At 35.0% G+C, this 14,163-nt stretch overlaps 1 protein-coding gene across 1 annotated transcript in view; it reads right to left on the reverse strand.

Annotated features, from left to right (window-relative positions):
- LOC134542362 (peroxisomal multifunctional enzyme type 2) overlaps positions 1–14,163 on the reverse strand; it is a 39,880-nt gene that overhangs the window by 11,993 nt on the left and 13,724 nt on the right. Inside the window, exons 6-11 of the mRNA XM_063386534.1 lie at positions 10,638–10,765; positions 9,137–9,253; positions 4,676–4,806; positions 2,306–2,377; positions 963–1,023; positions 443–606 (exon numbers count right to left, since the gene is read on the reverse strand). Of these exons, the coding sequence (XP_063242604.1) occupies positions 443–606; positions 963–1,023; positions 2,306–2,377; positions 4,676–4,806; positions 9,137–9,253; positions 10,638–10,765 (673 nt within the window). The remainder of the gene's footprint in view (positions 1–442; positions 607–962; positions 1,024–2,305; positions 2,378–4,675; positions 4,807–9,136; positions 9,254–10,637; positions 10,766–14,163) is intronic.

Below are 14,163 nucleotides of genomic sequence, written 5' to 3' on the forward strand. Positions count from 1 at the left end.
AAATCCTAGAAAAAACAAGGTTACATTTGGAACTGCAGCAACAGTTTCATTTCTGTTTGGAATAAAGACTATATGTAAACATCTGCTGCCATTAGACCAACTATCAAACCAATATGTGCTATAATTATTACCTTTGATAAAACACACACACACTGCTTAAGTTAGCTATATGTGGCACATTTAAAAACTTGCTGATGTTTGTGTTAAAATTTAGAAATCTTTAGCACTAATAATTTATTAAGTTGAGTTTAAGAGACAGTAGGCAAAATTTATTGATGTATTTGAACTGATACTGATAACTTTAATGTGACATCTCCTGTTGGATTATGGAATATGTATAGAAAAATTGACTAAAGTTATGGTTAGGTAAACAATTAAATGATTTTCCTTTTTTTAAAAATAACTACAGCATCTAAATACGTATATTGTTCAGAATAATTACATTAGCAGGACTAAGATCTTTGCCTGGCAAGGCAGTCATTGAAATGCTGGAGCCCATGAGTGTGATGATAGCTGGGAGAATTAAAAATGTTGGCACAACTGAGAAATCTTCATGGCCTTCATACAGAAACTTCAAGTCTTCAGAATTGTTGACTGTTGCACCAACTATTAAAAAAAAATTACACACATTTTAAAATAACACTGAACATAAATTTTACTGCTATTTAAAGTCACAATGAAAAGAGAGAAAAAAAAAAACCTTCAGAAAAATTAAAAGTATTAACATATAGATAGAGCAGCTGATAGAACAACTGATTTCTTAAATGTATGGTTCTGCAGGTTGTTAAAAAGCACACAAACTAAAAGGTAACGAGAGAAAATACCCTTAACTAAATAATTAAATAACAAAAAATTTGAGCAAAAATATGTAAAAGCAACATGGCAGAAAGGTACTTATGAAGGATGTACTATCCTCTATCTTATAAAACAAACAAAATAAAATCTAATTAATCTGTACTTACTACCAAGCGCATACAGGATAACATCACGTTTGTCATAACTCAGTACATCAACAGCTGTGTTCTGGAAAAAAAAATCATACAGTAATAGCTAACAAGTACAACATTTTAACATTAGTTAATTATTTGATACTTAAGTAAAATAAAGTTTAACTTTAGACTTTCAAAGTAACCTCGTTATACATGCAACAACTAATTCTTCTATAAAATTAAAAAGTGCCAGTGGTTTTTTTTTTGCATTATTAGCTGCCAAAATGAAATTGTAACAGTTTTGGAATGTTCAAATGAGAACTATTGGATTACTGAAGTTAAAATAAAATTTCAAGTAAAAATTCAATCCCACTGGTTACGTCATGAAACAGGAGGAATTTATTTATTTACTAATTTATTTATAATTAGTACCAAGCACACCAACGATCAACGGAATTTTGAAGTGTGCACAACATAAAAGCAATCTACAAATACATATGCATGTGGACAATACAATACACGAAGAACAAATATGCAGGCACAGCATGTAGGTGGGTTCTGGCCGCAGGCAGGCACCACACACTCACAGGCAGGTATCACAAACATGCATCTGCCTGTATGTGTGGTCCACTTGTGGGGCAGCATTTGAGGGCATTCAAGAGAAATTTTATGTCATGTATAAAATGAATAATGAGCTGGAAGATAATGTATACCCCCTAAAACTAACTCTTGTGCATGTAAAATGGATCTCAAATTTCTAAATAAAAAAAAAAATCAGCTTTTTCCCCACAGTAATCTGAAAGGCCATTTTCCAACCGTCATTTGTAAAGCAACACATTTTTTTTTATTACTAACACTGACAACCAGAGGAAGTTGTTTACTGCAATCACCGCAACTAAACTTGCAATAGTTGATGTTTGTACAAAAACTGAGAGCGTAGTCAGACCTGTGCGAGCATCTCTTCCTCCTTCATATGGCTAACTGTATGCCATGGTACATCTATTGTTTACAGAGTTGAAGCAGACTTCGTGGTGTCATGCCCAACGTTTTTTGTCTGTCGCAATTAATTGCTAACTGAAATTTACAGACGTGCTATTCAAGACCGGGGCAGTAAAATTAACATTGCGCTAAATGAATTCATGCAATTTGAAGATGTGCTAAGGAGGGATTGGTGAAAATAGTGTAAAAATTCATGTATTTTTAAAATTAAAGGTGAAGGGAGTAAATGGTTTCTTCCCTGTGTGTAACTATTGAATTTAATGGTGATGGTTTTGCTACAAAATCATTGTCATATTAAACTATTTTCTACTTAATTACAACAGTGTGATACATTTTTTTGAGTATTCCTGAACAAAAAAAAAATTGAACTGTCTTACCCCAGAAGCAGCAGAGTCATCTGGGCTTGTTTTAAGTTTCTCCAGGGATTCCATAATAGATGCTGTGACTTCCTATAATAGAGGAAAAAGCTTAATTATATTTCAATTATATTTATTTATACCATTTGAGGGCTAGCCAAAAATCATGGGACCTAAACTGATCAAAACTGTACATAAATACATACAAAATGACAATTGGACACCAACACATGCACAAAACAAAACAAAACCAAACCAGAAATAGGGGATGAGAAAACTAACACAACTTTGCCACCACACACAAAAAAAAATATGTATACAGATTAAATAAAATATAAGAAAACAAATAGTTATAAACATATCAAGAATAAGCAGCATTACAAGAGGTTTCATTTAATAATCCAGCACATACCAAAGCAGCACCTAGCAGCTAATTATTTAATGCTTACATCGTTTCAAGAGATGTTGATCTCGTGTGATAAAAAAAATTTCATGATAGTGCTTTTATGCATCATTAGCTGTCTAAATATTTTTGAACATTTTTGCTGCCTACCCAAATTGAAAACCACCTGAATTGCAGGACTGAAACTTTCAGGATGAAAATCAGTGTTATTGGCTAATTTATGATATAATTACGAGGGTGTATCAATAAGTAATGCACATGTCAATTATTAAGTAGGAAAATATTTAGGAAAAATGAATTATTTACTAAAAAGGGAACTAGAGAGCACTACTGACTGGGTACAATGCAAGATCTAGTGATTCCACATACCGATAAGAGTTCTTCAATCACTGGTAAAATGGCGTTAGTGATTACATCATCAACTGTGGAGGAACAACGAGCTGTGATAACATTTATTTTTGTTTTGGAGGAAAGAAAGTTGGCGAGATTCATTCGAAGATGGTAGAAGTTTACGGAAAAGACTGTACTGACTCTGTACCAATTCGTGAAAAATTGCAGGGATGTGGTTAAATTAAAAATTTTTTTCTTATCCATGCACTTTGGTACAAATTTTTTTGTCTGGAAATGACATTCCTTGAATTTAAAACATTAAAAAATTACTTCTTTATGATTTGAATTGAGTTTTGGTTAAATATTAAATGCTACTTAATTACATGATATAACTTGCATTTCGGTGAAATCTAGTGTTTTGACATACTTTTCGGTGTTATTTCGGTTTTATTGCAATTCACCATATCATCTTGTCCCTATGTCCAGTCTGTTCCTTCTGCATCTGGTTCCTTAAGGGGCCTGCCTAGTTAGGGGTGTATTTGTGTTAGTGAGGCGGGATAGTAAGTGCTTCTAGCTTGGTATCTCCTCTGGGGGTAAGGCTGTAGACTGGCATGCAGTCTTGTTGTCGTTCATAGGACAACTATGAGATTTGATTATACGGAGGAGAAATAAAGATAAATGTGTAATGCCAGACTCTTGAATTCTTTCACAAATTTCTACTGGATGTTTCATGCCTAAAAATTAGCGTGAAACTCATGTAGCGATGCAAAAAAAAAATTAGTGTGCCGTGCCACTAAAGTTTGTAGGAGTTAGCGTAGCTTACCACCCTTTATTTTCTTCAATATCTTTAGAATTGGATATGAAGACTTACATGAGTATTGCCAGCGATTTTATAACATAACTAATCATTCCTTTCATGCTAGGTAGGTGTCATGAGAGCTGTTGATGGTCAATAATAAGAGTCCAGGAGGTTAATGTTAATACCTATGCATTAAATGATTCCAGCAGTTACATACTGTACCTGAAGGAAGTTCACTATGATTATTCAAAAAAATTAAAATCTAATCCATCCTGCCATAAGTAAAATATATTAGTCAAATATAGGCTGAAAACTTATTTTCACAACATACATGTATTTTATTTTTGAAATTTTTTTAAAGTAATAATAATAAATGGCTACTGCTGTACTTATTTAATTCCAACTAAAAAAAAAAAAAACATATCCTTAAAAGCTTTCAAAAGCAACCCAAGCCTACTTTAAGATACAAAAATAAAAAAAAATTGGAAAATTGGAAGCATTAAATATTGTTATGAAAAAAGTTATTTACAGGTTGAAAATAAATTTAAAAATAAAAAACCATTCAACCAAACTACCAAAGATGAATGATTATAATTCCTTCAGAATCGTAAAATAAACAATACAATTCCTCTCTCTTGATAATCACGGAGCAAAATATTTTGGTCTGTAAACATATGCTATAGTTTGACTTTCCACTCACTATAAAAAAAATATAACAAAATTTTTTTCTTCTTAAAAAGCTATGATAATCACCACAAAAATTCCAGAAAAAAACCTGCACTTATTAAAATACATACTTGGTTTTCAACATCCAGTAGAATATTGCAAAACCACAACTCTACACATTTCATTTACTCACTGCATTTGAGGTGTAGTGCTTGGCGGCTGACATGTCAGTAACACGTCCCCAGTTCTCACGCACATCTTCAGGCGTGACTTCATCCGTCACCTTGGCACGCAGTACTGTGCCAGGAGAACGCACCAAATGATCTGGAAAAGAAACAACCCAAATATGGTTCCCATTCAATACTTTCACTGCAAAAATCATCTTATCAATACTCTAGCTAATGCGTTGCAATGCCTCAATCAATTTCTTTTGTAATTTTTTTGACATAGGTACATATATACAAAGCATCTCTCTATCTATCTTTTAATTCTCTCTCTATATCTCTATATATGTCACTATAGCAAAAAAATAAATTAAAAATCTATGTTTTTAAATAGTATCTATATTTTTATCTTTTTACATGTCACAGGTGTGATGTAGGTACATAAAAATATGCATGTATTTGAATGCAACGTCATGTCAAAATTTCAAAACAATCAGTGAAGAACTTTCAGAGATTTAAGATATTGAAAGAACGAACTCTTACTTTTTTTTATTTATATAGATGAAATGAATCCCTGAAATTTTTTTAAATATAGTTCATAGTGCAAGTAGAAAGCAAGTTTGATTACTTATCATAAAGATTGAAGATAGGGCTATGTGCAAATAAGGGTGGTAGTACAGTAAACTCCCGGTATACCGCGCCCCGATAGATCGCGGAATCGGGTATATCGCGGGTCAAACCATGTCCCCCAATCAGAAATGAATAATAATAATAATAATAATAATAATAATAATAATAATAATAATAATAACACAGTAGAACCTCGTTGATTCGTGATGGTTGGGACCGAGATAATCACGGATTACAGAATTTCACGGACTAGCGATTAAAAGCCCGGAAGGTCTTGTCAAGCTTCTTAGACACCAGCGTGCAGCTGGGTTAAGGCCAAGGTCATGTGACGTAACATCTCCCGAGGCTTACTGCGCCTTGGCAGCAGATGGATAAAAAATGGTAAACTCTCCATTATTCGTGTTAATTTGGACCCGCCGATGCCCGGATAATTAAAATCCTGTAAAAAAAAAAGTAATAAACCCGGATAATCCATTCACGGTAAGGGCCGTCTTCGAATTAGTCTCGGCTTAAAAAAATACGGCACTGCCTAGCCATTAGTTCACGGTCATTTACAACAGCCGAAGAGAGAAAGATAAGATCGTGCTGAACTTGAACACATAAATTTTGGGTAGGCCCCCGCCCCCCCCCCCCCCCTCATCCCACTTCGTCCAGCCGAATGCCAGCCAGACACGTCACTCGTCAGGCGCCTGCCGTGCGTTGGCGGGTGGAAACAAACAAAGGGAGACGGGAAGCAGAAGTCAGGACATCCCCCTCAAGTTTAAAGAGTGACAAATGTGACAGCTGAAAGGAGGACGACACAAAGGGTCGGTACAAACAGAGTTGCAGAGTTTGGCGGCCCACGTGATGGCTTGTAGTGTTTGCCGGCCGCCGGCCCGCGTGACGTTAATTTTAAGCGCTGACAATTTTTACTTCTCTTTTTTTTTTTCTGCACTTTTAAATCGTCCCGGATTATCCGATTCCCGAATTAGCGCGTCACGGATTAACGAGGTTCTACTGTAATAATAATGCAATAAATGGTTGACAGCCGATTAGGATAATTTTGCGTTGTAACTCACAATCTAAGCATCGGGCAGAGAAAAGCCTAGGCGTAGAAAATGTCCGCAGTGAAATTCTAAACAAGATATATCCGTACATTATTCCTCTATCTTGTAGTGTTTTCAAATTATGGTCCAATCCAGCCCAGTGTTATTTTCTGAAACACTAGTTCTTAACATTTTTTTAACCCACAAATAAAGCATCGGACAGGGGACCCGATAAAGCCCACCGTCCAGCGACATTATCCAGCGTGACTCGGCTGGGGATTGATGTTGGATAGTCTTGGTTGACGGCAAGCGCTGGGAGGGGAGAGGCGAGCAGAGAATATGCGACCAAGACACCCGTGTAGACGGGAGGAGTGGAATATAAGCGCCAGTGATGAGAGGGGCGATTAAGCCGAAAGGGGGGAAGTCTGGTGACCTTGAGTAGTTTACTCATTTCCGTCTGCACACTTCTCGTGTTCACGTGTGTTGACAAGCGGAGACATATAAATGTTTTGTTACAATTGAACCTACAGACGTAATATTATTCGTTGTATTATACACGTTCATCTTTTTACTTTGGTATAATGTTTTAACATTAAATAGTAAAGTAAATCAGCTAGCGTATTTTTAATCTTTGCCGAGGAATTCCGAGTGGTCCAATACTTACGTGAACCATACTGTACCACTTTTGCCGTGAGGTAGTAAACAAGCCCCGGATATGTTTATGTGTAGCGGCCTCCCGACCTTTAACCAGAGGCTGGGGAATATAACACTTGCCGATCCGAGCCACACACACTCAGCAACTCGACACAGCGTTTGATGGAATAAGTAATGACAACGTTTAACAGACTTTTTAATACGGCGCCACTGATTGCGCTAAAATTATTTTGGCGAAATTTTTGTATCCCACATGTGACCATTTATAATTTACTGTAAGCATGGATAACAAAGTTTAACCACTTTACACGATAGACTATTCTTTATTTTATGTTGTACGAATGCTAGAATCGTTTTTCACGTATCTGCTGCATACTTCTGCAAAAGACACGCTATCTGTAAGTACGTAAATCTAGAATTTTTATTTTGTCAATCGAACTCGGTACTTTCCGATTCATATTCGGTTTGAAGTATTACTATGGCCTTTCTATTTAGAAGACTTTGACCACAGAATCGTGTGTAACCGCACACACTGCACTTACTTTGTTACGGACACTCAGACGAATCAGATACTGTGGCTGACACCACGAGACTGGCAGCAGCTTGTGTGCCGCACGTGTGTATGGCGGCGTGTGGCGCGCTCGTAGGCCGTGCGACAAACTGTGCGCGGCATGCGGGGAAAAAAAAAATCAACATTTAATATTTATCTTGAAAATTTATTATTTTTATTTTTTCACCCGCGTTTAGTGAAAACTGCGGATGCAAAGTCCGCACAAAGGCGGGCCGTCTATACTGTGCGTGCTTGCCGACCTATTAGAACACAGGCGGTGTTTTATGCCTTTTGACCTTGGTCACGTCGAAACATCGCGGTTATGCAACAACGCGGGTAAAAGTTATGTCCCCCGACAACCGCGTTAAATAGGGAGTGTACTGTATTTGTAACAAAAACCATAAACCATGTTAACTGTGGCAGAAGAAAAAATTTCTATGTTATGCTCTTAAGTTATTTTGAAGGCTTGAAGGGGAATGTCCTTTATGCAGAATCTAATTTCATTTCTATTTTTTTGTCTTTATAAATAACTAGTATAAACTGCAACAGACAATGTTTTTCCATAAAAGTGTAGACTAAAATTGTAATCTACATGGAAGACTGTGAAACTCTGTTTTATAAAAAGAACTTATTCCTAAATTCTCATGGAGTCATTTTCTAGGAAAAAAAAGTTCCAAAAGTAATTAGATCGCCGAACAATTCAGACGTGTATTATAAGTGCTGCAAAGGTAGAATATTAAGTATTTATAATATAATCATCGAGGATACTGCTAGAAATATTATGACTATAAACAGTGAATAAAAACTATAGTTACATCAAAAGAAGCAAGTTATCTCATTTGAAGAAGGGATCACACCAGATGAGTATCAAACATAAGCATCCTTCATACAGCGGTGTTACCAACGATAATCAACAACGGAGCAGTACATCAGCGGAATACTGAATGACAATGTTCCAATATAGGTAGGTCACTGCTATCCATGGACTTCAAACACCTTTATTTTGATCCTGAGTAGTGGATATTACAGGATTGGACAACAGGCCCGTGACAAATTTTATTCAATGACTTATCAATTGAGGTTAAATTTTTATGATACTTGTAGATAATTAAGTCAAGGTAAACATTGCGTATAAACATTCACCTTCACAAATATTTTTAAGTCAAAAGTAGAAGATGTTGAACCAATAATTGTACTAATTTGACTACCTATTTTGTTTACAGCGACTTCGGTCTTGACTTGCAAGAACGCTCTTGTAAAGAGCTAGCTGGAATCCTAAATAAGGTATATAATACAATTATTATAAATACAGAGATTATTGTGTTATGATCAAATGTCATGCAATAAGATTTTAATTTATATCAAAATACATTTTAAATTCTTATTATTACTTTTTATTACACTGGGTGAGAAATGACTCAAGTTATTTACATTTGATAAACCAAATTTGTGCAGTGGACTTTCCATGGTTATAGAAACCAAGGAACACACACTTGCACAATGGTCAAAATATTTTTCTCGTTGTCTTTGAATTTCATAAACAATGGCTTATGATATTATGTATATGACCAGAGTATTGTAATCTGTGTTGTAAATAAAATTATCAAATGTACCAACTGAAGTCTACTCACATTTCCCTGCCCAACCAGCTGCAGACTTGATAACGGATCCTGTCTCCGTACAAGATTCATGGCACAACCACACAACGACAGGAGCAATGAGCTCTGGACGCAATTCTGCAAAAACATCTGCAACAGAGTTCCATACGACAAACATTAGCATTGGGTAGTTTTTAAAGTCCACGTTATGCTTATGACTTTAGGACCAGCATGATTTTACACTGATCTTTGGTGGAGTGGAGCATACTTTTAGTGTGTAATATGAATCCATTTTTTTTTTGCTATGCCAACATAGTATAAGTTAACAAAAAATGTTCAAGTCAAACAATAAATGTCACTACAAAATTATCTTTAAAATCTAAAGAGTATACAATGTTTTTTCAAGTGCACTAATTGGTGCCTCAAAACTTGTATATGTAGGTATAAAAAATCTATTGGCAATACAAGGTTGATTTGATTTATTATACTGTCAGTAATGGCATAATATATTTAATAAATAAAAAAACAAATATTTTTAAAACAGAGTACAAAAAATTCTGAATTTATATTTAAAAAAAATAATTAGAGTCTGAGGAAAAAAAATATTATGGTATTTTTAAGACATCCTACAATTTAAATTATACATTAAAAACATTAAGTTTTTATAATTTAAAACGTGTGTACACACACCGGCCAAGACACAGCAGTTCACGAAACACTAATTTATTTCAAAATGGTTGAATTATCACAGTTACCGCAAAAAAAATAATACAATAAAACCTTTTTCTGTATTTATTAACAAAATTCTCTGTTCTAAGGAAATCATCTCACACAACAGATACATAGTTTTCACATTTACTATTTACTATGTACTGTTACGAGAACTCCGGCAATGATGCTGGCCAGCCAGCCTGCACACACATGTCTGTGGTTGGTGCGCGAAACAAGTAGTGCCCATCCCTCTGCTACACACCTAATCTGATTAGTAGCGGTGCATCACTACCTCCCTTTCCCTTCACCCATGATTTCCCACTGAGCCTGTTGATTCCCTGCGTCTCTTGAGGGTCCGGCATGTTTCCAGAGCCCTGACTGCGTGAAGTGACCTGAGCAGGACGCTACTTTTCTTGGGGCTTCGAGCGCTAAATCTGGGATTCTAACGACGCGACACTTCGGAGGGCTTCGAGATCTTTCCAGGGCAAGATGTGATAGGTATTTAAGACTGAGGCCAGACTGCTGTGAGTGTGTGGGAGAGAGAGAGGCTGGTGGTGACATATCACTGAATTATTTCATCTTCAGTTCACTTAAACTTCAGTTTTTTTACACTTAAAATGCACTACTGCTATGTAATTCAGTGCATATGTTAAGTGCTATGGTTTTTTAAAACCCATTTGGACCCACAACTCATGGATGAGGTTATGGTGATGGTTAGCAAAGAAAATTATTTAAAATTGTAAATTAAAATGCATAAGGCAAAGCCAAAAAATTTTTGACTACCACAAAGGTTCTATTCATAAAATTGCTACTGATATATTACCTGGAGGCAAAATATCTTCTGTAAGGCGTGATGCAGCCATAGGTACAATGACATTGCTGTTAATGTTGTATTTTTGACCTTCAATAGCAAGTGTATTGCACAGACCCACCACAGCCATTTTTGCAGCACTACAATGTAAACAAACAATAATACACATTGACAAATTTCCATATAAAAACAAGAAATACAAAAAAATTATTTAGGAACATGCACCTTCTTTTCTATCTCATTCAATTGTACTAGTATTGTTTATTACTGATTATCACTTATTGTCAAAATTTTACGCTTGCATAAACATTTTTCTTCATGAAAGAAAAACTTATAACTTGTAATTCCTGCTGAATTGCTTCACTTCCAACATGGTGGCACTGCGACGATGCAACACTGAAAGAGCATTCCACCATACGCCCGTATCATCAGGTAGCCATAGCAAGAGTGAAAGAATACATTATCACAGAAAAAAAAAAAAAAAACCTCAGTATAATATACAAAACATGCATGCCAGTATTGGGTGACTTTGGATGCATATTGTGAATTCAGACACTATTATAGTTTAAAATAAATAGTGCTGCTATCAGGCGTGGAAGTATAGAACTAAATGTTTTTATGTGGCAATCCAATATTTGTGGGTGTTGCGGTTTTCCTTATACTCAATTCTCTATGGATTTTACCATCTATTTATTTATAAAGTGTTTTTACAGTCGAACACTGTTGTGAGAAGTAAATATAATGTCTTTTACATTTTATGTGTTTGTGAAAACATGTGATATAGTTGTAATCTAAAAACAAAACTCATTATTTTTTATAGATGTTTTTCTATTATTGTTTAATGTGAGATGAATTCGGTCATGTTGAAGAAATATAAGAAGTAAGAAATGTGTTTGGTGATTGGGGTTGTCTATATCAGATAGGTATATTCAAATGATAATTTAGCAAAAGCAGTTACTGATGTTAAAAGTGGTCAAATGTCAATAAAAGCTGCAGCTGAAACACACTTTGTCCCTGAAAGTACTCTGTGTGACAGGTGAAAGTACACCAGTGTCAGTGTTCGAACACCAGGTGGTCAGCCATTGCTCTCGAAAGAGGAATCCACATTATATGAGGGATTTCTTAAATGTGCAAAATGGGGAATTCCCACTGAGGGTAATTGTTTTTATTATTATTTCTGCGAATGGGTAAAATAAAACCCGGTGGCAAGCATTAACCCTGCTTCCCTCTCACTCTTCTCCTGAACTGAGCCACACTACTAGCCAATACACAATCCTCATGTAACACAGTCCAATCCCCTATCGTTCTTACAACCATACCCCTTTCCGTATGTCTTCGTTCCTTAAAGACCATCTTGGTGTTGACCCTCCTAATTCTAGGTTTCCCCATCACAACTCTTGTCCCTATCTCTCCCCACCCTCCCATTCCGCTCAGCACTTGGTGCACCCTAACTAGCCTCTCCTCCTGCCACTGTACTTTACCCTCTCCCACCTATCTCCTATAGATGTTCAGTTGGATACAAAAAGCTATGTGAACAGATGTGGTAAGAATTAAGAAATTAAAAAAATAACTGCCCAGGATCAGTCCCCAATCGAAAGCTATCAAAGATTCAGAATGAAGGTACCTAACTGAGAAACACCAAATGCCAATCAAGCATGGGGAGATGCGTTCTCCACACTTCTGCAGGAGGCTCTATTTCTTGACCTACCAAAAACCATTCCCCATGGAAAAGAAACTAGGATTTGAACCTGGTTAAAGTGTGTGGTCTTCAGATTTATTAAAATATGCTGAAGCAGTCCCATCATGTTCTAATCAGCGGTCTTGTGAAGAGCTCAACATCAGCAGTGAATCGCTCGTTGCTTTGGACACTGAGGTGCAAAGTTACACACTTGAACTCCAACATTTAATTCTAGTTTAATTTAACCAACAAGAGCAATTGATTCTACACACATCACGCAAGTATTCAACTATTATGGTTGGCCGCATCAGTGTTAAGTTAAATGTTTAATTAAGAAACAACCAAAAAAAGGACACCTATTTTATCTTATCTGGATATCATTGTACATATATGAATCACAAGTTGTGTGAAAGTTGTAATCACCCAATTAATGATTTACGAAGAGGACAATTTTTAATTAAGGATGAAGACGTACATGTGATAGTGACAGTTCTTAAATTGTGTGCCTTGATTTAAATTATTGGAATTATTTTTGCAACACCTAAATTTTAACAAGGAAAATACTACTGTAAGGTCAGACATCAACCCAGAATACAGTAAACAAAAACCCCACCAAAAAAAAATTTTGTTGAAAAATTCTACCCTTGAAAAGGTTGTTTCACAAACTAAGTTTCTAGAATCAATTAATATTGTAATTTTATTTATATAATTACATGTTTAAAGTACATCTTGGTAAATGGTAACAGGATAGGTATGGAGAAAAAATTGAATTAGTTAACTTCAGTGCTGAAATTTTTTATTTAATTCATTGCCTTTAATATTTTTTCTGAAATCTTTTTCCTTGAATATTGATTCCTTCAAATACTATAGATTTGATGGTATTTGAGAAGTTGACTGACCCATCCCTAGTTACAAGTCCAGTTAACTTGCTGCTTCAAAAAACATTCATGCACGTTTATAGACTGTTGCAATCTCATGGCGTGAATAGGCAAAGAAACACATGTACAATCACTAAAAACTAAAAAGGTATACTAAAAGATATTTTAATATACTAAGTTAAAGATTTATTTGACTGTTACATTAAACCCTGATTTAGGAATTAACATTGAAGCCACTTTAAATTTAAGGTACACCTTATACAACCTATGCCTGCTGCTACAAGCTACCCATGCAGCTGAAATAGTAAAATAGGTGATGTATTTTATTCAGTCAGCATTTAATGTATTTCATCAATATAGCCAACTTAATGTATCATTTTTGATACTTATCCGTGGGCCAGATAATATGAATCAATGTTAAATGTCTTACAACAAATTTTTAACATCGTGCTATTCTGTAAAATGGACAATGAATGCAATAATACGTGGGATGAGATAAAAAAAAAACTTTCAAAAATATTTAAATTTTAAAAATAAAGCTTCATATCTAATAAGTACTATGAAACAATATATGTATTATGGTTCATGACAGTGTTTGCTGACAACTTATTCTACATATGTATAAAAAAAATGGCTATTACAATACAATAATATACAAAACCTCATCCCTCTTATCCTAAAGCCTTTCCAGAGTTATAATATATTTAAAATGTTCTACTTATATAAATTTAAATATTAAAATTACTAATTGTTATTAATTTTAAAAATTAGAATTTAAATATTTTTAAATGCCATTAACTAAAAACAAAATAAATAATCAGTTAAATCTAATTAATTAATTAATTAATTAATTTTGGGTAAGAAATCTTTTGAGGTCCAAGATGGAAAACAGCATTTGGCCCGAGCATCTAAAACAAAAGCCTGGTTACTACGCGAAGCACAGGGAGGCTGCCGTCTTGCGACCCAGGACAGTAGAACCTGA

This window comes from Bacillus rossius, assembly GCF_032445375.1.
Source record: "Bacillus rossius redtenbacheri isolate Brsri chromosome 4 unlocalized genomic scaffold, Brsri_v3 Brsri_v3_scf4_2, whole genome shotgun sequence".
NCBI classification, from domain to species: Eukaryota; Metazoa; Arthropoda; class Insecta; order Phasmatodea; family Bacillidae; genus Bacillus; species Bacillus rossius.